Source organism: Tauraco erythrolophus, chromosome 18, assembly GCF_009769465.1.
Source record: "Tauraco erythrolophus isolate bTauEry1 chromosome 18, bTauEry1.pri, whole genome shotgun sequence".
In the NCBI taxonomy this organism is placed as follows: Eukaryota; Metazoa; Chordata; class Aves; order Musophagiformes; family Musophagidae; genus Tauraco; species Tauraco erythrolophus.
Window position 1 is genome coordinate 11,515,234 of NC_141482.1, and position 19,075 is coordinate 11,534,308.

General features: G+C 44.6%; 1 protein-coding gene across 2 annotated transcripts in view; it reads right to left on the reverse strand.

Annotated features, from left to right (window-relative positions):
• Nucleotides 1-990: 990 nt before the first annotated feature.
• Nucleotides 991-19,075, reverse strand: part of BMP7 (bone morphogenetic protein 7) — a 45,252-nt gene continuing 27,167 nt past the window's right edge. For both annotated transcript variants that reach the window (XM_086622780.1, XM_086622779.1), the window contains 5 exons: nt 10,147-10,295; nt 5,088-5,285; nt 3,206-3,282; nt 2,457-2,567; nt 991-1,140 (listed from right to left, as the gene is read on the reverse strand). In XM_086622780.1, coding sequence (XP_086478906.1) covers nt 991-1,140; nt 2,457-2,567; nt 3,206-3,282; nt 5,088-5,285; nt 10,147-10,295 — 685 coding nt within the window. The remainder of the gene's footprint in view (nt 1,141-2,456; nt 2,568-3,205; nt 3,283-5,087; nt 5,286-10,146; nt 10,296-19,075) is intronic.

Here is a 19,075-nt window from a genome sequence, read left to right on the forward strand (position 1 = left end):
GTTTCTAGCTGAGTCTGTGTGGTGCTGGCTGTACATCCCAGCTCACGGCACCTTCTGCGCTTGAGCCTCCATGTTTTCACAAAAGCATTGGAACTTGTTCTGTCAGTGAAGTCAATGGATGTTTTCCAAACAGAAGCAGGATCTTTAGCTGGCTTTCACAACTCCTAACTGCTTAGGACACCCCAGCTAAAAGTTAGGTTTAATCCTTGTTTCTTAACATTCTGCTGCTTTCCTGTTTCTAGCTCATAGCAATTTCAAATTCTTTCCTGTTGCTAGAGGAAATTTCTTCCCCTGTTGACAAAAAAAGTATACCCAAAAAGTCTTGCTCTTTGGAATTATTTTCTTCAGTTCTTTTGCTTGCCAATTAGAAAATTCTTTTCTTCCCCTTAGACTAATCTGTCCTTTGAACTTGCATCAATCCAGACATAGCTTTGGCTACTATAGTTTAAAACTGGAAGTTGCATGTAATTGATCGTTGCTTATGAAATTGAAGCAAACAGAGGGATGGAGGTAATAATTCTCTAACAAAATACCTGTTCACTCCAGGTATATTTTGTTCACTTATTTTATTGCAAACTGTATTACAGGAACTACACATGCTTATTAGTCACAGCACATTCTCACCTTGGGTAGATTATTATTTTCTAACTCACAATCAACACCAGTGAGTTTGCAATCCTCAGAAAGACTCATTTCCAAAAGTATTTATTGTTGGAGCCAATTTTGTAGGCAGATTTGGTTTTAAATGGTTTCTCTGGCTTGTTTCAGTTTACAAGCTCATTGTCTGTAATAAACGAAAACAAAATGTGTTCAAATGCCACTTAGATCCAGAAACTGTTCCATTGTCTGAACTTTCAGAAGCCCCATCCTAAGAACTGTTTGGGATTTTTTTTAAACCCGTTGCTGGAGTGCTAACCTTTTCCCCTCCCCCACAGAGCCGTACAAAACCACTCTTTACAAATAACCTTTTTTTTTTTCTTTCCTACCAGTCTAATGACAGCCACATGCTCGTACCACCATGTTCCTGTATTTTTTTAAGATAACATTGGAGCTGTCATCAAAATAGAGCACTGAGATGGCATTGAGTTGTGTAGGAGCACAGCAGGGTTTCGGCACAGTCTCTGGGTTTATAAAGTGAACCTGGGGAATGAAAGTAGATGTGTGTTAAGTTTTACATTTCCCCCTTTCCTCTCCCATATTTTTCTTTCCCAGGCAACCCTCTGTCTGTCCATACACTCACTCAGACATGTTTCAAGCACCTGGCTTTGTGTACAAATGTCTCAAGATGTCCCCTGCGTGTACGGGGGCTGACGCACGCACCTAAGTCAGATCTAGCTGGAAATCTTTCAGTGAAGTAGGTTTCCATTAGAAAATTCCCATTTGTCAAAGCAGTCAGCATTCTGCAGAAGTGTACCAGTTAGGATAAACTCTATGGGAGGCGCAGGTGAGGTTTTGTGAGAAATCCCAGCAGCCCTGGGTGGGGGACCCTGTTCCTGCAGCTGCAGCACCGAGACCCATCTGGGGCCAAGGGCTGCAGGTCCCCTGTGTTCCCTGCTGCGGGACCTCCAAGGAGAGGGAGGAAAAAGCAAATAAAAAGCAATCTATTAGGAGAAAAACACACAGATCTTTCTTCCACTGGAAACATAGATGCTTCTAGTTTCCCTAATACTTTTCGCAATGTTGTTCTTAGATGCACACAGGACATGGGATGTAGAGAAAAGGTGAAGTGAGCCTCCTCGTGCCACGCAGGTGTGTGCAGGGGGCCTGGGCTGTTATCACTGGACCCAAGGTGGGGAGGGAGTCCAGGCAGGTCAGCTGGGGATGCTGCACAGACAGGGTACTGGGGACCAGCGTGTCTTCTGGCCCATGCCAAGAGCTGTGATGGTGTGATGCCTTTGGCGACACAGCTGGGGCTGGGTGGCCCCCAGCCAACAGTCCCCCTGAGCACAGACGCTGTGTCATGAGGACACGCCAGCTTGGGGCTCCCATCTGGACCTCTTTACACAATTTATAACACAAATACACCCATAGAGCAGCTGAGCTGTGTAATTTTGAGATTCCCTGACCCATTCCTCAGTCTGCCCCCAATTCCACTTTTGGCAGCAGCCTACAGTGGATCCTTACAGAGTGTTTCCAAGAGATGCTGATAGTGGGTCTCACATCCTGCTCTGTCCTTCCCATGCCGTGGGACTATGCCACCATTAAGATGTCTGTCATAGGGCCCTTTGAAACTCGAGAGAGCATGTCAATGCTTGCAGCAAAGACAGGGTAATTCCTAGCCAACTATTAATTCAGGCCACTTGGCTAGACATGTTTAGCCAGATGCTGCAGGCATCTTAATGAGCTAATGCAGACCTTCCTTCTCTTGTTAGCTTAGAGACTTTTTTGTGTATAAACTTATTTCTGAGCAGCACCTATCAGAAATAACTCCGTGTTAGGAGCTGCAGTGCACCTACCAGTGTCTGTACAATGGCATGATTTGTAGCATTCATGTATGAATTCAACGGGAAAGCACATTCTCCTTCACAGTAGTACGCAGCATAGCCCTCCGGAGCGATGATCCAGTCCTTAATTAAATTGAAGATGTTAGAATGTGGAGAAAGACAGAAATATGGTGCAGTGAAATAAAAAGTGGAACAGCACATAAATCTAACAATTCATATGTCTACATACAGCTACAGTAGCCTGCAAAATAGAAGTCTGGTGCTCTGGCCTTTCTAATGCTATCTTGTACACCTCGAAAGCGGCTGCTGTTGCTGCAGGGACCTATTTTGCAAACATGCCCGTAACGTAGCTGGGTTTAGTTGTTTCTCCATTCAGCAGCGTCCTCCTGGCTGTCCACAAAGATCACTTCACCCATCGCTGAAATGCAGGTACAAACTTTCAGAAACAAAAGCGTCTCTAACTAGGTCTGAAAGAATTGATAGATGAAAATGGAGAGCTGTATGTGTGTTTGGTACTGCCAGAAGAAATTTGGGGGCCGCAGTTTCTCAAGCGTATTGAGTTTCTAGCCAGTCTCACACTAAATATTTGTATACACAACTTTACAGAACCATTTCTTAAGCATGCTAAAGGCTATATACAATTTTTTCTCCCTAGGGATTAAAAAAAAAAATCCAGTTATTGGCTTGTTCTCACCATTGCAGCTCAATAAGTGATGTGGAAAGGCATCGCAGCTCACACCCTGGTCCTGCACAGCCCTTACCTGCCACCCCAGGTCCCTGAAGCTGACGTAGAGCTCGTGCTTCTTGCAGGCTTGTCGCTGGTCGCTGCTGCTGTTCTCTGCACGGAGGGGAAAGGAGATCCTAAAGGCTGGGCTGCCCCAGGCCCACAGCCCTCAGCAATGCCCCAACAGGGAGTGAGGCATCACTGCTCATTGTTGCAAACGTTTTCGGGTTTAGTGATGAAATAATGGCTGGGTTCAATACACATGAAACGCGCCTCTGGCTTTTTGTGCAAAGGCAAAAAAAGGCCTGGGAAAACAGTGTGGTTTTTTTTTTTCTGGGCTTCCTCTGACCTCATATTAGCAAAAAGCAGATCTCTTTGTTTATAAAATGAGAACCTGTGAAAGGGGTGATAGGGAAAGGCACTGTTTACATGTTTTCTGAATTTCTAACTGTCTTTGAGTCACCTGCATTACTGGTGATATTTGCACCTTCAGGCCTACAAAGGCAACGTACGACACTAAGGCCACGTGAAATCCGTTCTTCCGTCCAGTGCAGCTGAATCCAGATTACAGACTTCTCACAATGAGTGACAATGCTGAAGCCAAAGAATAAAGCGTGGGTCTGAACAACCATGACTATCAGTGCAGTTTAAGTTGTGTCTATCCTGGACATACAGCCTGAGCTGGAGACCCAAGGAAAAGTACCAGTAAATATTTTTTTCAACCCTTGTTGTTGGAAACTAACTCAACATGGGGTTCTCGAGCTGGAGGCAGGGCACTGGTTACAGGGACTTTTCTAACCTACTCGCAGAAGTAAGACTTTTTTTTTGTTCACTACCTATCCTTTCAAATTGAACCGATATAGCAAATAGATGATAAAAATGCACACTTAAACTGCAGACCATCTACACTTGGGGAACTGCAAAACCCAGAGCTCAGAAACATAAGCCATAGAAAACCATTTGAACAGAGTCTAGAATTTTGGATGAGAGGTACAGAAATACATCTATGTGGGCAGATCAGAGAAGCTGCACCTATCATCAGGGCTGCAGAAAAGCATCATTAGTTCCAGGACAGGAATGACCTGATTAAACATTGGGAAGCTGCAACAAGACTGATGGAGTAGAGTTCTCCCATGGCCTTGCAGGTAACCCCAAGCAACCCAAGGTGGAGGTGAGTCACGCAAGACGATGTTGTGCCCTGCATTGTCCTCTTCCACCTCTTGCAAGCTCTCCTTCCATTCAGTGAAGCACTTGCAGAAATAGAGCTGGAATTTGCCACTGCCCTCAGCGGAGCTGGCCCTGTGCTGCAGTTCCTGCTGGGAAGGTCACCAAGGGCCCGTTATTCTGAGGTATCTCATAATTAAGCCACGTTTCAAATGCCTGACGGAGTTTTCTTCCATATTCGGAAGCACAGCTACCCCCAGAATAGCTGCAGTTATCCTGAGGAATGAATGGGTTTTCCTCTTGTGTGCAAAACTTTTGGGAGTATTAAACTTTTGGAGGGCTAAACTTAAAATCACAAACTCTGAAACTTAATCTACAGCATTTTGATTAGAGCTACTGAAATATGTTACTGTTTTGATCACTTACTATTTGGTTTCATGTCATTATCTTACATTTCAAAATGAGAATTTATTTCATATGGGAGAAAAGGAGATTTTCTGTTTAGATGGCTTTTATTTTTTAAATTGGGTTAAGAAATCCCTCAGTTTCACACTGTTTCAAAGGAACGCTATTTTTCTAACTTTTTGGGAATAATTCTTACTTCCAAGTAGTTTCAAACCAGTAAGAGAACACTGGTGGTAGACTTAAGAGACAACAAACAGGCTCGTAGGGGAGAAACTGTTCCCATCCAGTGTCAAGTCCAGCAGAGCGTTTTCCCACACCCAGAAACACGGACCCGGCGACCCGCGCTGTACCTGCGATGTTGGACACGCGGAAGGCTTCCTGGTTCTTTGGCGTTTTTGATCGATTCTGGCTCCTTTGCTTCCCTCCCGTGGAGCGAATGCTGCGGAGATGGACCTCGGTGGCTTTGAAGAAGGCTACCGTGAACGGCTGCTTGTTCTGTGGGCCATGCCTTCCGATGAGACCCGCCAGTTTGGGATTGATGCTTTGCCCTTCCGAACAGAACGGACTGATAAGAGGGCCTGCAGTAACTGTTCATTTTCAGCAGACACAGTAGGGATAACAGGAGAGCTGCTGGCTGGCTGGCAAGGGTGGTTCCTAGGCATGTCTGTACGCATCCATCCACCAAGGGCCTGGACTTAATGGCAAAGCTGCTTCTGACAAGAGCAGCTCAGCACAGCTAACTTCATTTTATATCTGCGTGTAAAAGTTACATAAAATAGTCCTACATATAATTATTTTACCCTAAATCCGCTTAGCATTAACTTTTCCTGCATTCTTTAGAGGGGTTTCTTTAAGTTCACCAACCTATAATTTGAAGTGATCCTATAAAAGGAACCATAAAACTCAGCCCATAGGAACACTAAATTCCCACTGGAAGGTTATTAACTTAAAATAAAAATGCCTTTATGAAATGTTGACCGAGTTCCAGATATACTGTAGCTGAGAGAAACAAATAGTTCAGATATTTAGAGATATTTTGCTTATTGCTGTATCTCAGCACTATCATACCTGATAACTTTATTGCAAAACTGTTGATTACCGTGCGTGCTTCCTTCATCCTGGGCTTTCAAAATAATTCGATTTTTGGTAAAAGATAATTAGGTGGTTTCTCTGTAGAATTAAATCAATTATTTACAAAAGACACAAGGAGAGGGTGGCAGTGGGAAATGTAACGTTTGTCCCTGTTGCCTCCAAAGGATGTCTGGGTGTTGCTGTGAAATGCAGATATCCAGAATTATTCTGTTCCAAGCTACCGAGTACTGCTGCTAAGTCAAAGTTATGTTAATGGCTTTTGTGATCCTTTTGCTAAGGGCAGAGCTGGGCCTTGTCAGCAACAAAGCAAGTATGCCAAAAGACAGCTGACACTTTCCTAGAGAAGCTCTGAACGGCAGCCTGGCTGGGGAGAGCAGGCGAGGCGCTCTACAGTCGACTGACAAAAGTTTTCTTATCTTGCTAGTTTCTTACTACCGTGTGAAAAGCAGCAGGTAACCTGAAGTATTTCTAGGCAATATTCTATAACTGCTGTTTTTAAGATGAGTAAAGTAAATGCCAAGACTTATAAATTATTGGCTTTAAGGGATTGTTTCCATCTCAGCTCTTGCATGTGGCCAAAAGATGGGTAAATGTGCCAGACCCAGAAAAAGGGGGCCGTGGTCAAAGCTCGAGGCCAAGAAACGGACCAGGCTCAGCTGGAGCCCACTCTCTGTTCTTCCATAAGCGTGCAGCCCAGTGAGCAAGTTCCGAGCTGCAGAACACGGGATTTGTGGAGATGACTGGCTTAAGAGGTGTTTTAATGGGAGCTTGGCAGCAGGAAGGCTGCCTGGCGTGGCCAGGCTTTGCAAACTAGATAAAGGGAAACTAATCTTAGGGCACCAGGAAAGCTCAGGCAAAAATAGCAAATGCAAAAACTCATGTATGTAGATTTATATGTGGACACACATCAACTACTTCTTCACCTTCTGCTTAAGCTCCTTTCCAGAAACTTGTCCAAACAGTTTTCATTTGAAACGTTTGAGGCTGAGCCCACAAAGTGCTTAAGCAAGTAGCTAATGCTAAATATATAAGTAGTTCCACTTGTGCTCAGGCTTTGCCAGACCGAAGCCTTATTTCCTGAAAACAAGCTCAGCTGCAGGAGTCAGAGCTCACTGAATACTGCTCTATGGCTTTCCCTGCCCCTTCAAAGAAGCCTTTCTGCTTTCCAAAGCTGTTTAAACTACCAAGTACCTCTATGGCTGTGGTTTGTCCAGTGTAAATTATTTTATCTTTACCATGTCTCGAGAGTAGGTCAGCGGTACGCAGGGAGGGGACCCAGCTTCACACTGGTGTGTTTAATGGATTTGCAGTAGCGCAGCAATAAGTAGCATCTGACGAACGACCGCCTCGTTAGCACCAGCATGTCCTGTTCGAGACTGTTACGGTGGCAATGTTTCTTTGGGAGTGGGGGGGAAGGTGTGTAATGCTCTGTAGGCAAAGTAGCATATTTCTTTTTCATGAAGATGGGGAAAATCCACTTTCTAGCTTTCCTATACATTCAGAAAGCAAGGTTAAACACAAGGCCGCATTGCGCAGTCCCCAGCAGACAATGATAAACTTCCCTCAAAAGAACTAAAGCTGTGCTCTTGAACCAGCGGGCACGGCTTTATCTGCTTTTATGACGCTGCCTTTTTAATACTGTCAAAAACGGGATCTTAAGTAATGAGCTAGGTAAGCCCAAGTGGGCAGCTGCTGTTCCCACGTGCTGCTGCTGAGCAAGGCGTAGCGGGTGCTGGGCTGAACGCTCGCTGAAGGCTACTGACTCACTCGAACCTTTCTTTTGCTCACTGCTTGGGCTGATCCTCATTTTCTAAGAGTTAACAAATACCCTTTGATTCCACCCTAGTTATACACATCGATAGACTTATTTGGCAAGATTATAAAGAAATACAAAGATCAGTTTAATGAATTTCTTTTGTATGATTTCATCTGGACAGTGCTCGTGATGTCAGACTTTTTTTTTTTTAGAGAGAGAGTATTGGCTTGACAGTTAGAGATCTCTAAATGTAATGACAAATACAAAGAAATTTTTTTTTTTTTAATTCACTTAAAGCTTTGGGGGTTGCCCAAGCATATAGTGTTGCATCAAAATCCTGCTGTGTTTGCAGCATATGATTTTCATATGAAGACCAGGTGTAAAAGCAGCTTTCTTGTTAGCACACACAGTTGGTCTAAATCCAAAATGAAACTTGGGGAGCAAGGAAGGACATGTCCTCGCCATTCAAAATAGAAAGAAAAATTCACATGTATGGTGCAGAAATGTGAGTGCAAAGGTGTGCTGCCAGGGGACTTGGTTACAGAAGCCAAGCAGACAATCCGCTCCTGTATCTCTGTATTTACTTTTCCAACAGTGCAGATGGCTTTTCTAACTTTAATGACAGGCTGATTAAAGTGTTTTGTTAATCTATTTTGAGAAACCAGCAAATAATTTTGTGTATGATTTCAACCCTTTACAAACTCAGCTAGGCTTTTCAGGAGTGTAAAAAGAAACCAGATTCCTAATTTTCATTGAGTTGAATAACAGATGAGAATGCACTTATCACTGAACCTGGGAATTTCAGTCTTTGAAAGCTCGTTCTCATAGATCTGGCTGTGTACTTTCAAGGGTCCACTCCTGATTGCTCCAGTAGAGCAGAGTTACTGTAAGCGTGTGCAAAGTTGCAGCATTTCCTCGGATGCAGAATCCTGAAAAGTCTCCATTGAGATCGGTAACATGTTCACAAATCAGCTTCCTTCCTCCTTAATGCTGAAAAAAGGGATTGACTTTTGCTGTAAAATCACTAGGTGAGGATGGAGGAAGACAGAGCAATAAGACAACTTTATCAGTAGAAGAGTGTGGGTGTGATACTGTAGCATCCATGGTGCTTAGAGATATTAAGCCTACTTCCAGCTATCGCTTTTCTGTGGACTCTGGGCTGGGTCTCCATGGTTTTTCTATATGTGAACCACAACTGAATGAATGTGCCATGATTGTGGACACAGCTTCTTTCCTTCCAAGTATTTCCTTTATGAGGCAAACTGTAAACTAAAAACAACAACAGTGTTTGAAAATGGGTTAAGCTTGTCTGGGCTGTTGATTTGCCTTACTGTTTTAGCTTTAAAAGTTAAGATTAACTTGTAAATCAGGTTGAATTTGGATTTTTATACAAAGATGGCAAAAGTACTCTGTCATTGAGGGTGGGGATTAGTAACTTCCATGGTGAAGCTCCTGCTTTGTATCTGTGTTTGGGTTTCTGAATTCACTGATCACTCAGAAAGGGCAGGTTAAAACAAACCCTGTGCACCTCCGTGCGCGCAGATCTCACATAAGTAAAATCACTCTTTCAGGCAACTGACTCTCTGTATGTTGCCTGTTCCAAAACTGCTTTGCACAGTCTTTATGCAAAATACTACTTACTGGAAATGTTCAGCGTGATGAATAAAAAACAATAGCAAGTGATACCATAGATGCATATCTGGAGAATGAAAGTATGTCCTTACATAACTACATTCAGAGCATTTCTAATAGTCTTGAGCTGAATTTTGCTTAACCTCTCCTGTGGGGCAGCCAGGCAGTTCCAGATGGTACCAGGAACCCCCCAGAAGATCCAGGAAACTTTGGTTTCCTTGCGCAAGTCTCCAAGTGAACATTAGGAATCTTAACTTTAAGACAAAGCAACACAACTTTTTAGTTAAGATCTGGTTAAGGAAAATTCCCTGTCTGATTCTAAGCATGTCCTTTCTGGAGATGTTTCAGAGCCAGGTCTTCCTATTTGTTCCCAAACCTCACAGGTTTGCACCCTAAGCATGCTGCAGACCTTGAAGTCCAGACCAGGCACAACTTTACTCGTTGTTTCTACTGCCACAAAGGAAATTAAAATGCTTCCTAGCTGTTATCTGAATTTGAAAGGACTTTTGTGCCAATTAACATCAGCCTTCTACATCCTTCACTTGTGTCTTTTCGCACATAACATAGTTCCTTCCTCTCTCCTTGACCGGGCTGCACTACCTGCATATCAGCCAGCAGCATATACATACGTTGACAGGGATGGTACAGAGCCAATACTGAAATGACTGCAGACAGGTTACCGATCTGTTAAAGCATTTTGGTACATCCTTAATGTGAAATATGTCCATAGATTCTTCTTTTCTTATTATTATTTGCATCTTAAGCAAATTCAGGAAAAACATGCTAAAGAAATCCTATTCAAACGAAAAAGTACTGAAAGCTTAAGGCTTTCCCTGGCTGGGAATTGTATACCAGAAACAGAGGCTCATTGGTTGATGCTCACAGATGTTCATGTTCACATGATGTTCATGTTGGTGTCTGACACTCACCATCAATGCCTTCCACGGAGAGCTGCAGGCCAAGATTGTGTTGAGGATTCACCACCCAGTGATTACTGGTTGCAGTAATGTCAAACACCAGCCACCCTTCTTCTGCGGCCCAGATTGTTCGAGAGTCGAGCAGGAACAAATCTGAATCCCTGAAACAAAGAAGCATAATTCCCAGTTACTGGCCTTTCCACTGGAGTATCTATAGACATTCATATACATGCTTTAAGCAACACACTTGGTCGGCCTTTCAGCAACAGGCAGCTCATGCCAGCGCTGGGCTGGCATCCTTTCCCATCTAATCACCTTCAGATGAAGTGCTTTTCTTCTCTTTAAAATAGGGAGGATGGGTTGAAGCGGAGTTGAGGAGGTTTTGGGTTACTTTGCTGTTACGGTTAACCTTAGAGCTGCTGATGCAACTTCAGAAAAAACACTTGCCAAGCACAGGTTTGCAAAATTACTGTTTGCATATGCAGACTTGGTAATTGGACAGACAATGCTGCTCATTATCCTTTCCACACATCATTTTCTGACTTTTATGCATAATTGTAGCATTGGTGCAAGCCAGCTGGAACACTGGTGTGCATACATTAACATATGTAATGGTTTTTCAAAATTTGTTCATCTGAGGTTACAGATAATTGATTGAGGCAATAACCCTCTGCACAGTCACAGGTCTGCGTTACTTCAGGTGGCAATTTTCTTTCAATTCATTGCTTGCATTTTTTAAAGGCCACTGCTGGGTAATTCTGGTTGAAGAACTAATACCAGAAAATGAGAGAGATCAGAAATAGAGAGGATTTAATGCATTTGAAAAAGGTGAAATTGTTCTGGATTTACAAAACGCTTCTTGGCAGATTTATGTAAAATGAAAATTTGAGAAAATGCAGATTCTGTAGAGGAAGGAATCTTCTCTTATCAGAAATTAAGAAAGAGATAAAACTTGAATGAAAAAATTGGGTAGTGGCGCAGCTCCTTTATAAAAAAACTGCTTTACAAGAAGAACAAAGAAACACAGTGGAAGTGTCTAGACAAGCCCCATAAGAGTTGCTTTTGTACTTACAGTGCACAAGCACGATAACTTGTTTAAGTGTAATTATACCCTTTTGAATGAAGAAATATCCTTGGAAAATCCTTTTCCCGTGTCCTCAAAGCTTAAAGAAGGCCTTATTAGTTTTGTCACTATTGATTTCTCAGTGCACATAAATATATATAACTTATTTTACACAGTACCTCTCGTTTGCATGAAATATCAAGTGATCACAAATGAATCTGAGAAGTGCTCAGACATACAGGCTTTTGTCTTGTAGCTTTTAGTGATTCTTTTCCCTGAGATACCAACAAATTAGAGGCTTTTGTCCCATGCAGCTGATTTAGAACAGAAATGGAGTTTTACTGCAATGCTTTTACTCTCCAGCTTGCCTTTCAACCTTTGTGGGCCGGGACATATAAGAGACGATGGCTTTCCTCCGCGAGCGAATGCATGTCACTGCCTCTGGCTCTGTGCTGGCTTACACGAAATTAAACTTCTGAAATCAGTTCCTGCAGAGCACGCGAGCGCATCGCCCAGCGTGTGTAAAAGGAGGATTCTGTTGTTTCCTCACCGATGCAGGATGTCGTTAACCCTTGGATACGACACAGCAGCAGTGCTGCCGAGGGTGCAGATGGTGCTGCACATGGCAGCCTGAGGGAAAGCAGTGGCTTTCTGGTCAGCTCAGTTCGGAACGAGAAGGCAAGGTGTGACGCTTGCAAGAGATGTTTTGCAGGCAACTCCTCTCTTGGCCCACCACGTCCCTGCCAAGGAGGAAGGCACAGGAGAGGGAGTTTTGCTTTCTTTTAAACATGGTTTTGGGTCGTGGAAGAAGCCCTACATCAGAAATGAACTCGCTGCGCTTTCTTGCTAATGCATTGAGAGTCCTATGGGGGAGTGTTCTGGTGATGTCTGGGCAGCCAAAGCGAGTGGCTTGGGAAGGGGCCATGGTGCAGCGATCGAAAGCCTCAACCCAGGTGTCGGGAGCTGCTCCCTGAAGCTCAGTCGGCTTTGCTGGGTGCACCTAGGACAGCTGAAGATAAACAGTCCGGATAACCCCCTCCCTCCACAGACATATTAGTTACAGGAATATAAGATGCTTGAACTCTAACTGGGGGATGAATTTCCTGGGGTTTCATCCCCACCCAGAAGCAATGGCCCTGTTCCCACTGCGCATGACGCAGCCGCATGGACACCTCCCGCCCTTCCCTGTTTACAACATGCACAACAAAATGCATCCCAGAGGAGCTGGAGTTGAGGGAGTAGTACGGATTGGTCCGTTCCAATGGCTGAGTCCAAGTTTCCAGGAGTAAAGGGTTTTTATATTCACATACTGCATCATTTAAGCATGGCCCCTGACTGGAACTCATGATTCACACAAGGTTTAGTTAATAAGGACTTGGCTTCCTTGGGTTTTCTCCCTTGTAGTTTGCAGGTTGAAGATAATAGCAATAATGATAACTTTTTTGTTTTTAGCTACTGCTCAACTGCAGTATTATTACTCAGAAAAACCAGCCTTTAAGCTTCCCATGCTGACATGATGCAATTTGGGTAACCAGACAACATGAGGCATCTACCAGGGTGAGTCAGTCTGGGAAATTGTATAATGCGTTTTGTTTTCCTGTAGTTACAGCAATGTGCAAACAATAGGCCTGGAGGGGAAGCCCGAAGTGAGAGAGATCAAAAGGACCCACAACAGGGAAATGTCCTGCCCACACACGCTTGGAACATTTGGACCCAAAAAGGTTCCGTGTCAGATGCTCCAGAGAAGTTCAAGCACTTCTGGATTAGCACTTTCCACTGGCCCACCAGCACTGGCCGGGATTGGGATGCAAACCTGACTGGTGTTGCAAGCAGAGGCTCCTGAGATTGTGGTGCCTGTTCCAATGAAAAGTAACATCTTGTTCTTTTTAAAAGAACAACCTCCCTTCAAGTGAAATGCCCTGCTCTCCAAAGATTTATGGCAAACAGCATTAAATCACTACCTAATAGACAGCAAGCCCTTTAGACATCGTTGTTGGACAAGACATAATAAACACGGCAAAGGCATGTTATTCTGCTTAGACTTAAACAAAATTTGCTCTGAGGGCTCCCATCTAATGAGTTATCATGCAGGAGAATGCTAGTTAAGCCTAACTAATGTGGCTGGTTTGGGTTTTAGGTTTGAGATAAAGATCTAAGCACAAAGGAAAAAGATTTCTAGTGTACATCTCACCCTCTGGTACCTTACCTACCCGCTGTATGCATATTTAGAGTATTCTTGGAGCAGGTGAATAATGGCTCTGCAACCAGGAGGCAGAAAAGCACCTTTGGTTCCTTGGCCCTGCATTCAATCCCTTCATTTGCAAACTTCGGAGCATGTGAGAAACTGTACTGAACCTCCTACAAGACTAAGAGATAGGAAAAGGCACGTGATCCTCATCTTACAGAAAATTAAGCTGGGACACAGTAATGTTCATGTCTAGATTAGAGTTAAATAAATGATGAAGTCTGGATCCAGACCACAAGTATGTTTTGTTGAGACCACATCAAAACGGCTCAGCATTCAAAGTATGTACATCAGCGGGAGTGTCAAAGCTTTTAGCAATGATAAAACTCAGGGCTTTCAGCAAAATTTTCTCAAGCATTGGGCCGTTGATGGAACCTAAGATGAGGACAGGAGGTTGGCACTTGTCTACTGATTGCTTTGGTAGTGTCTGGTACTCGATGCCAGAAAGCAGAGGGACCTCCTCTTAGAAACACCCCCAAAAATTTGTCTACAGGTCATATAACTGCTGTGTGGTCTATGAAATTTCCTTAGTAAACTTGGTATTTTCTGGAATTAAGGGTGAATAACAAGTATTGCAAAGTGAGGGTGGCTGGGGAGGATGCATGTGAGATCGTGTCTGGAAAGCAGCTGCAGTTACGGAGGTGGAAAGGCTGAAGCTGCCAAAGGGCTGTGGAGGGCTGGAGGCATGAGTGGGGTAGGAAAGGGAATCACAGGTAAGTAGTGGAAGAGAAATGGACTGGAAGAAGAAATAAGAGGAGACAAAATACAGGACAGGCAAGTAAGAGTATCCTGAAAGCAAACAGTGAGGAAGAGAATTGCCACGTTGCAGCACAGTAATTCTAAGAAAATGGATTAACAACCATGAAGCTTCCTGAAAAGGCTCTTTGCCTTTTGCTGGCATATTTTTTCAGCCTCTAGGATGCACTTTGGTTTGTAGCCATAAATTTTAGAAGCGTATCTCAAAATCAGAAGTGCACCATCTCTCCTAATCACCTGCCTTGATGAGCTGGGGGATGAGGAAGAACATGGACAAGAAAGAGAGATTCAGTAAAAAGATGAGAGCTGGCGATTCTGCAATAGCAAGAAGAACGGGAGACAAAACTCTGCAGCTGTACCCTACAATGCTGTATGGTCGATACTGCTCTAGGGTGGCCCTCTCATCAAACAGCACCTGCTCTTGGGTCTGCTTTCTTCACGCACTTTCCCCATCCCCCTCGTCAGCTCTGTTACTTCAAGCTGCTGGTTGACAAGTGGTAGCAAACACTAAGGAGAACTTACAAATGGGATAGAAATAAATGGGAAGAAGGACAGGCAGGCAGAACAGAAGGTGACTCTCAGCAACATTCATTGCAAGATGCGCTGCTTTCTGTGAGGTGCTGGCACTCCGCGGCGCGGGCAGCTCGGAGCCCTGGCTCACCCGGCCGTGCCCGGGCAGCAGCCAGCCCCGGCCACTGCCAGCAGGTCCTGCCATCCCCTGCCTGCATGCAGGTGAACCTGACAGCCCAAGGAGCACACTGAGGCTGCCCGGCAGCAGCACCGCTCTAATCCCTACCTGCTGGTTTGAGGAATTACAGATCTAGCAGTGTTTTAAACAGTAACCATACTGTGACACAGTACAACAGGCTTCGGATCGCTTTACAAATATGGGTCAACCCTTCCGCTTCCATTTTAAAGTGGGAAACACTTGAGGCACAGCTATGTTCAATGTCTTATTGACGTGGCATGTAAACCACAGCCCCTAAGCCAGGAGCACAACCCTGTCCTCTTGACTGGTGTTCTAACCCTACCAGGGTCACACGCATGGCGCGAGGCAGCAAGTTCGCTAACAGGCAGGCCAGGGACAGAGCTGGCGTGGGGGGTCAGGGGCATTTCACATCCAGGTTTGAGGCGCTGGAGGGAGGAGAAGGCAGAAGGGGCATCCTGTGAGGGTGAGAGGAGATCTGGGGTTAGAAGACATCTGTTTGGATTAAAAAACTGCAGTATCCAGATTCCAGTTTGCTTGGTGTCATTGCTTAAAGTCGGCTGCAGCTGTCCAAAGACAAGCTTAGGAAAATATTTTTCAGACTTTCCTACTTCGAGAGGGCCCCAGGATCTCCCTGGGCCTCTCCCTGGCACGTTTGCAACACCCTCCGCACACAGACCTGACGCAGCCCTCCTCCCACACCTTCCCTTCCCTTCCCTGCCAGCCCGGGATCCCCTGCTTATCCTGCCCTCTCCCTCCCCGCTGATAAAAACCCTTCCCAAGGAGCCCGTGGCCAAACACAGCCTGGGGGCTCCTCCAGGTGAAGGGGTGGCTGCAGCAGGAGTGCACTTTGCTGGAGGTGGTTTCCAAAGACTGGTCTGAAAACTGGCTGTGCTGGCAGTGAAACAGATCTGTCTAAATTTTGCTGAATCTTGGGAGAAATTAAATTCACTTTAAAATTTCAGCAGATTCTTAATTGTGTTTTGTGCGTTTCCAGTAGTCCCTTTCCTATGTGGTGTTTGAGAAGGGTAATCAAAGACTGATTAAAAGTGGCAATGGGAGTTTGTTACGCAGAGATGCAGCACGTTTCCTAAATATGAAGCCTCTTGTCAAAGCAGTGCTGAGAGAAGTGCAGTTATATACGTATCTCTGACACTTTATATACAGCTGTTTCTGTTCAGCATTGAATCGCTGTTCATTAGTGCATCGCTTAGCTGAGCAAGAACCCACTGGGGTCTGCAAAATGCCTCCTGCAGCTGCCCAAGTGCCTGTGAAGAGCTGTGCCTTGCTAAGTGAGTTCAGGATTGGTCAGAGGTTCTGCAGTGGCTTTTAGGAATGGTCTGAAAGCAATAACTAGATGCAGCTCTGTTCTTGGAGAGCTACAGGGTTTCCGTGCTTAAGTTCCCTTGCTACTGTGCCCAAGAGTGTATCAGGACGAGTACAGTTTTCAACTGATTTGTAGATAAGTCATAAAAAAAATAATCAAAGCTATTGTCAATACCTTTCTAGATACTGTTAGTACTTGCAGATACCATTGCGGTGCTGGGGCATGATGTTAAAACAAACTATACTCTTCTCTGCTGCACCAGCCCAAGAACGATCACGTTAGTATTTAAAAAAAGCTCTGAAAAGAAGGCACATCTGCTTCACGGGTTGGGTGGGCCTAAGCCTTTCTTAGTTACTAGAATTACATGTTTCAACCCACAACATGGAAACAGATTCCAATGAACGGGAGAAAGGGGTCTGGAGAGGGGCTCAGGTTTGATCTGGGTGCAGAAGTGGTGTAGTCTGAAGCACAAACTAAAGCGTTCCAGCTGCAAGTCAAACCCAGGAATGCATCATGCAAGATCTTATTTTTCTGTAGGGCTGGTAACATGAGCATTCAAATCGTTCACTGCCTTTGAAGCCTGTGAAATCCATAATGGCCACAAAGCGAACATGTAGCAACTACATTTCAATTACCAAAGGCTGGTCAAGTACCCGGCTTTATTCTCTCCAGTAACAAAACTCCCATCGACTTCAAAGGGGTTGGGATTTACTCCATAGTGCAAGTGCTGGGTCCAATGAAATTGGAGATGTAATCCTGGGACGAGATATTTTAGCTTCTGAAGTTGCAGACAGATGGGCAGGATCAAGCTCTGGGGTTGAGGGGAGCTATACAGTCTGCGTTTTTTCTGCAGCTTCAGGTTAATAAATGGAGGATGATGCCCTGACTGATAATCTGCCCCAGAAGTGCAAGGGTACTTTTCAAAAATAAATAAGTTCCTATCAATTGCAATAGGAGTTAGGTATGCAACCTGCTTAGCTGCTCTCAGAAATCCCACTGCATGCCTGTCTGTCTCTTCAGCCCTTTAGTCCCTTTGAAATTCTTGCTTTGGCCATGGCTTACAACAGTGGAAAGTCTGCAGGTAATGGATATTTCTTTTGCAAAGTAAAAGTGTTTTTGCACTGTAAAAGTATCAAAGTTTGGTTTTTTTCAGGTTGATATCCATGAGCTTTATTTTGACATGTTCTCTGTGTAGGTGCCCTAGATAAATGACTTTCAACACCTTGTAGCAAGCCTTGTGCCTTGTGATGGGCACTCCTGAGCACCGGAATCTGCTTTGCTTTCCTGCAGTGCCCAGGAGGGAGGAGATGGAGGCTTGAGCAGCACCCAGCTCCCTGATGGCAACCTTTAGTTCCCGCTGGCAGGGTCTGTGACCACAACAGGGACTTGATGTCCTGCTGCTCAGCACCCTTCTCAAGCCAGTCGCTGGCTTTACAAAACTCTTTTCCCAGGCTTTTGGGCGAGTGAACCATGAAGACCAAACAGAAGTTGGACATGAGTCACTGGACTTTAAGTTATGCACACGAAAGCTTTGAGACATGTTATATTAGTCAAAACATCAACTGTTTTCACAGTGTTTATGATATTAGGAACATTTTTGTTCATGAATGTACTTGTTTGCTTAAAGTGAATAACTGATGCTTTGTGCCTAAAGAATGCTCTACGTGCCCCTTTATAAAGGAGATGCTGCCAGTTTGAAAAGCTTGCCTTGCAATGAATGCAGAGATTTAGAAAGGCCAGAAAGAATGTTTGATCATTTAGTCTGGTTTCCTATAAACACCTGTAATAATATCTTCAGTCTGACAACGATATAACTTCTGTTAGTCGAAGTCCAGAGTGGCAACCCCATACAAAGGACAGGTCACTGTTGCAGTTGTTAGGTGTGTATCTGCCTGCGACTGAGCGGGCGGATGGAGGGGACCTTCCACCCTCTGTCCAAGTGTCGATACTGTTGAGGGGCAGGGTTTCAGAAATTGTCTGCTGTGGGTGCAGCTGTTTGTCTGGAAAGACTGATGCCAGTATTTTTCACCGACAATAAACTGCAGACAAGCGATGTTGCAGGTTAGATACCTCCCAACCTGTCTGAACTCGTAAAGCAAGTTATTAGTTGCTGAACCGCTCGCGTTTATGGTTTATTTGAACTGAGGGCACACCATCACACCCTCCAAGCTGGAGGCTCATCTGAGGTTTAAATGAAAATCAAGCTTTCAGCATATGCAATGGTCTCTTCATCCTCAAAGGAAAAAATCTCTGGTCAGTCTCAGCGTGGGCTTTTCAGCTGCATCTAGTGCTGGTTTTGTGGTCCTAGAAGTCGTCTCGATCTCTGCTGTGTGACAAAGGAGAGGTGACTCTGTACCTGCCTCCAGGGAGCCTGGCACCGAGCTTCTGTGCCTCGGCGCGCTTAAACGAAGGTGCACGCAGTGGCGGGGCACAGGGCAGGAGAATACCTCGTGTTTCAGATCCCAAAAGACAATTCCAGCAATCCCCTGGGAGATCCAGAGATCTCCTGGGATGATACATGCTCTTGTATCATCATAAGGGCACAGGGAGAGGGAAAACCATTTGGCTTTTCGTTGGCCATTGTACCTGGCATGCTCTAGGGAGAAGAATGTACAAAGCCAAACGTGAGCAAAGGTTTTCTTGCCTGCATGGGGGGGAGGGTTTGGCTTTGTTTTGCTCTTGTTGCTAACAACGTCAGATGGATCTGACTTTCCAGTCTGCTCAGGATGAGACAAACAGCCAAGGAAGCATCAAAGTGAACGGGTGTTTTTTGATCAACATTGGAGAGAGTTTGTTTTCTTTCTCCTACTTGCCCAATGACACACTGACTTGGATGACTGGTCT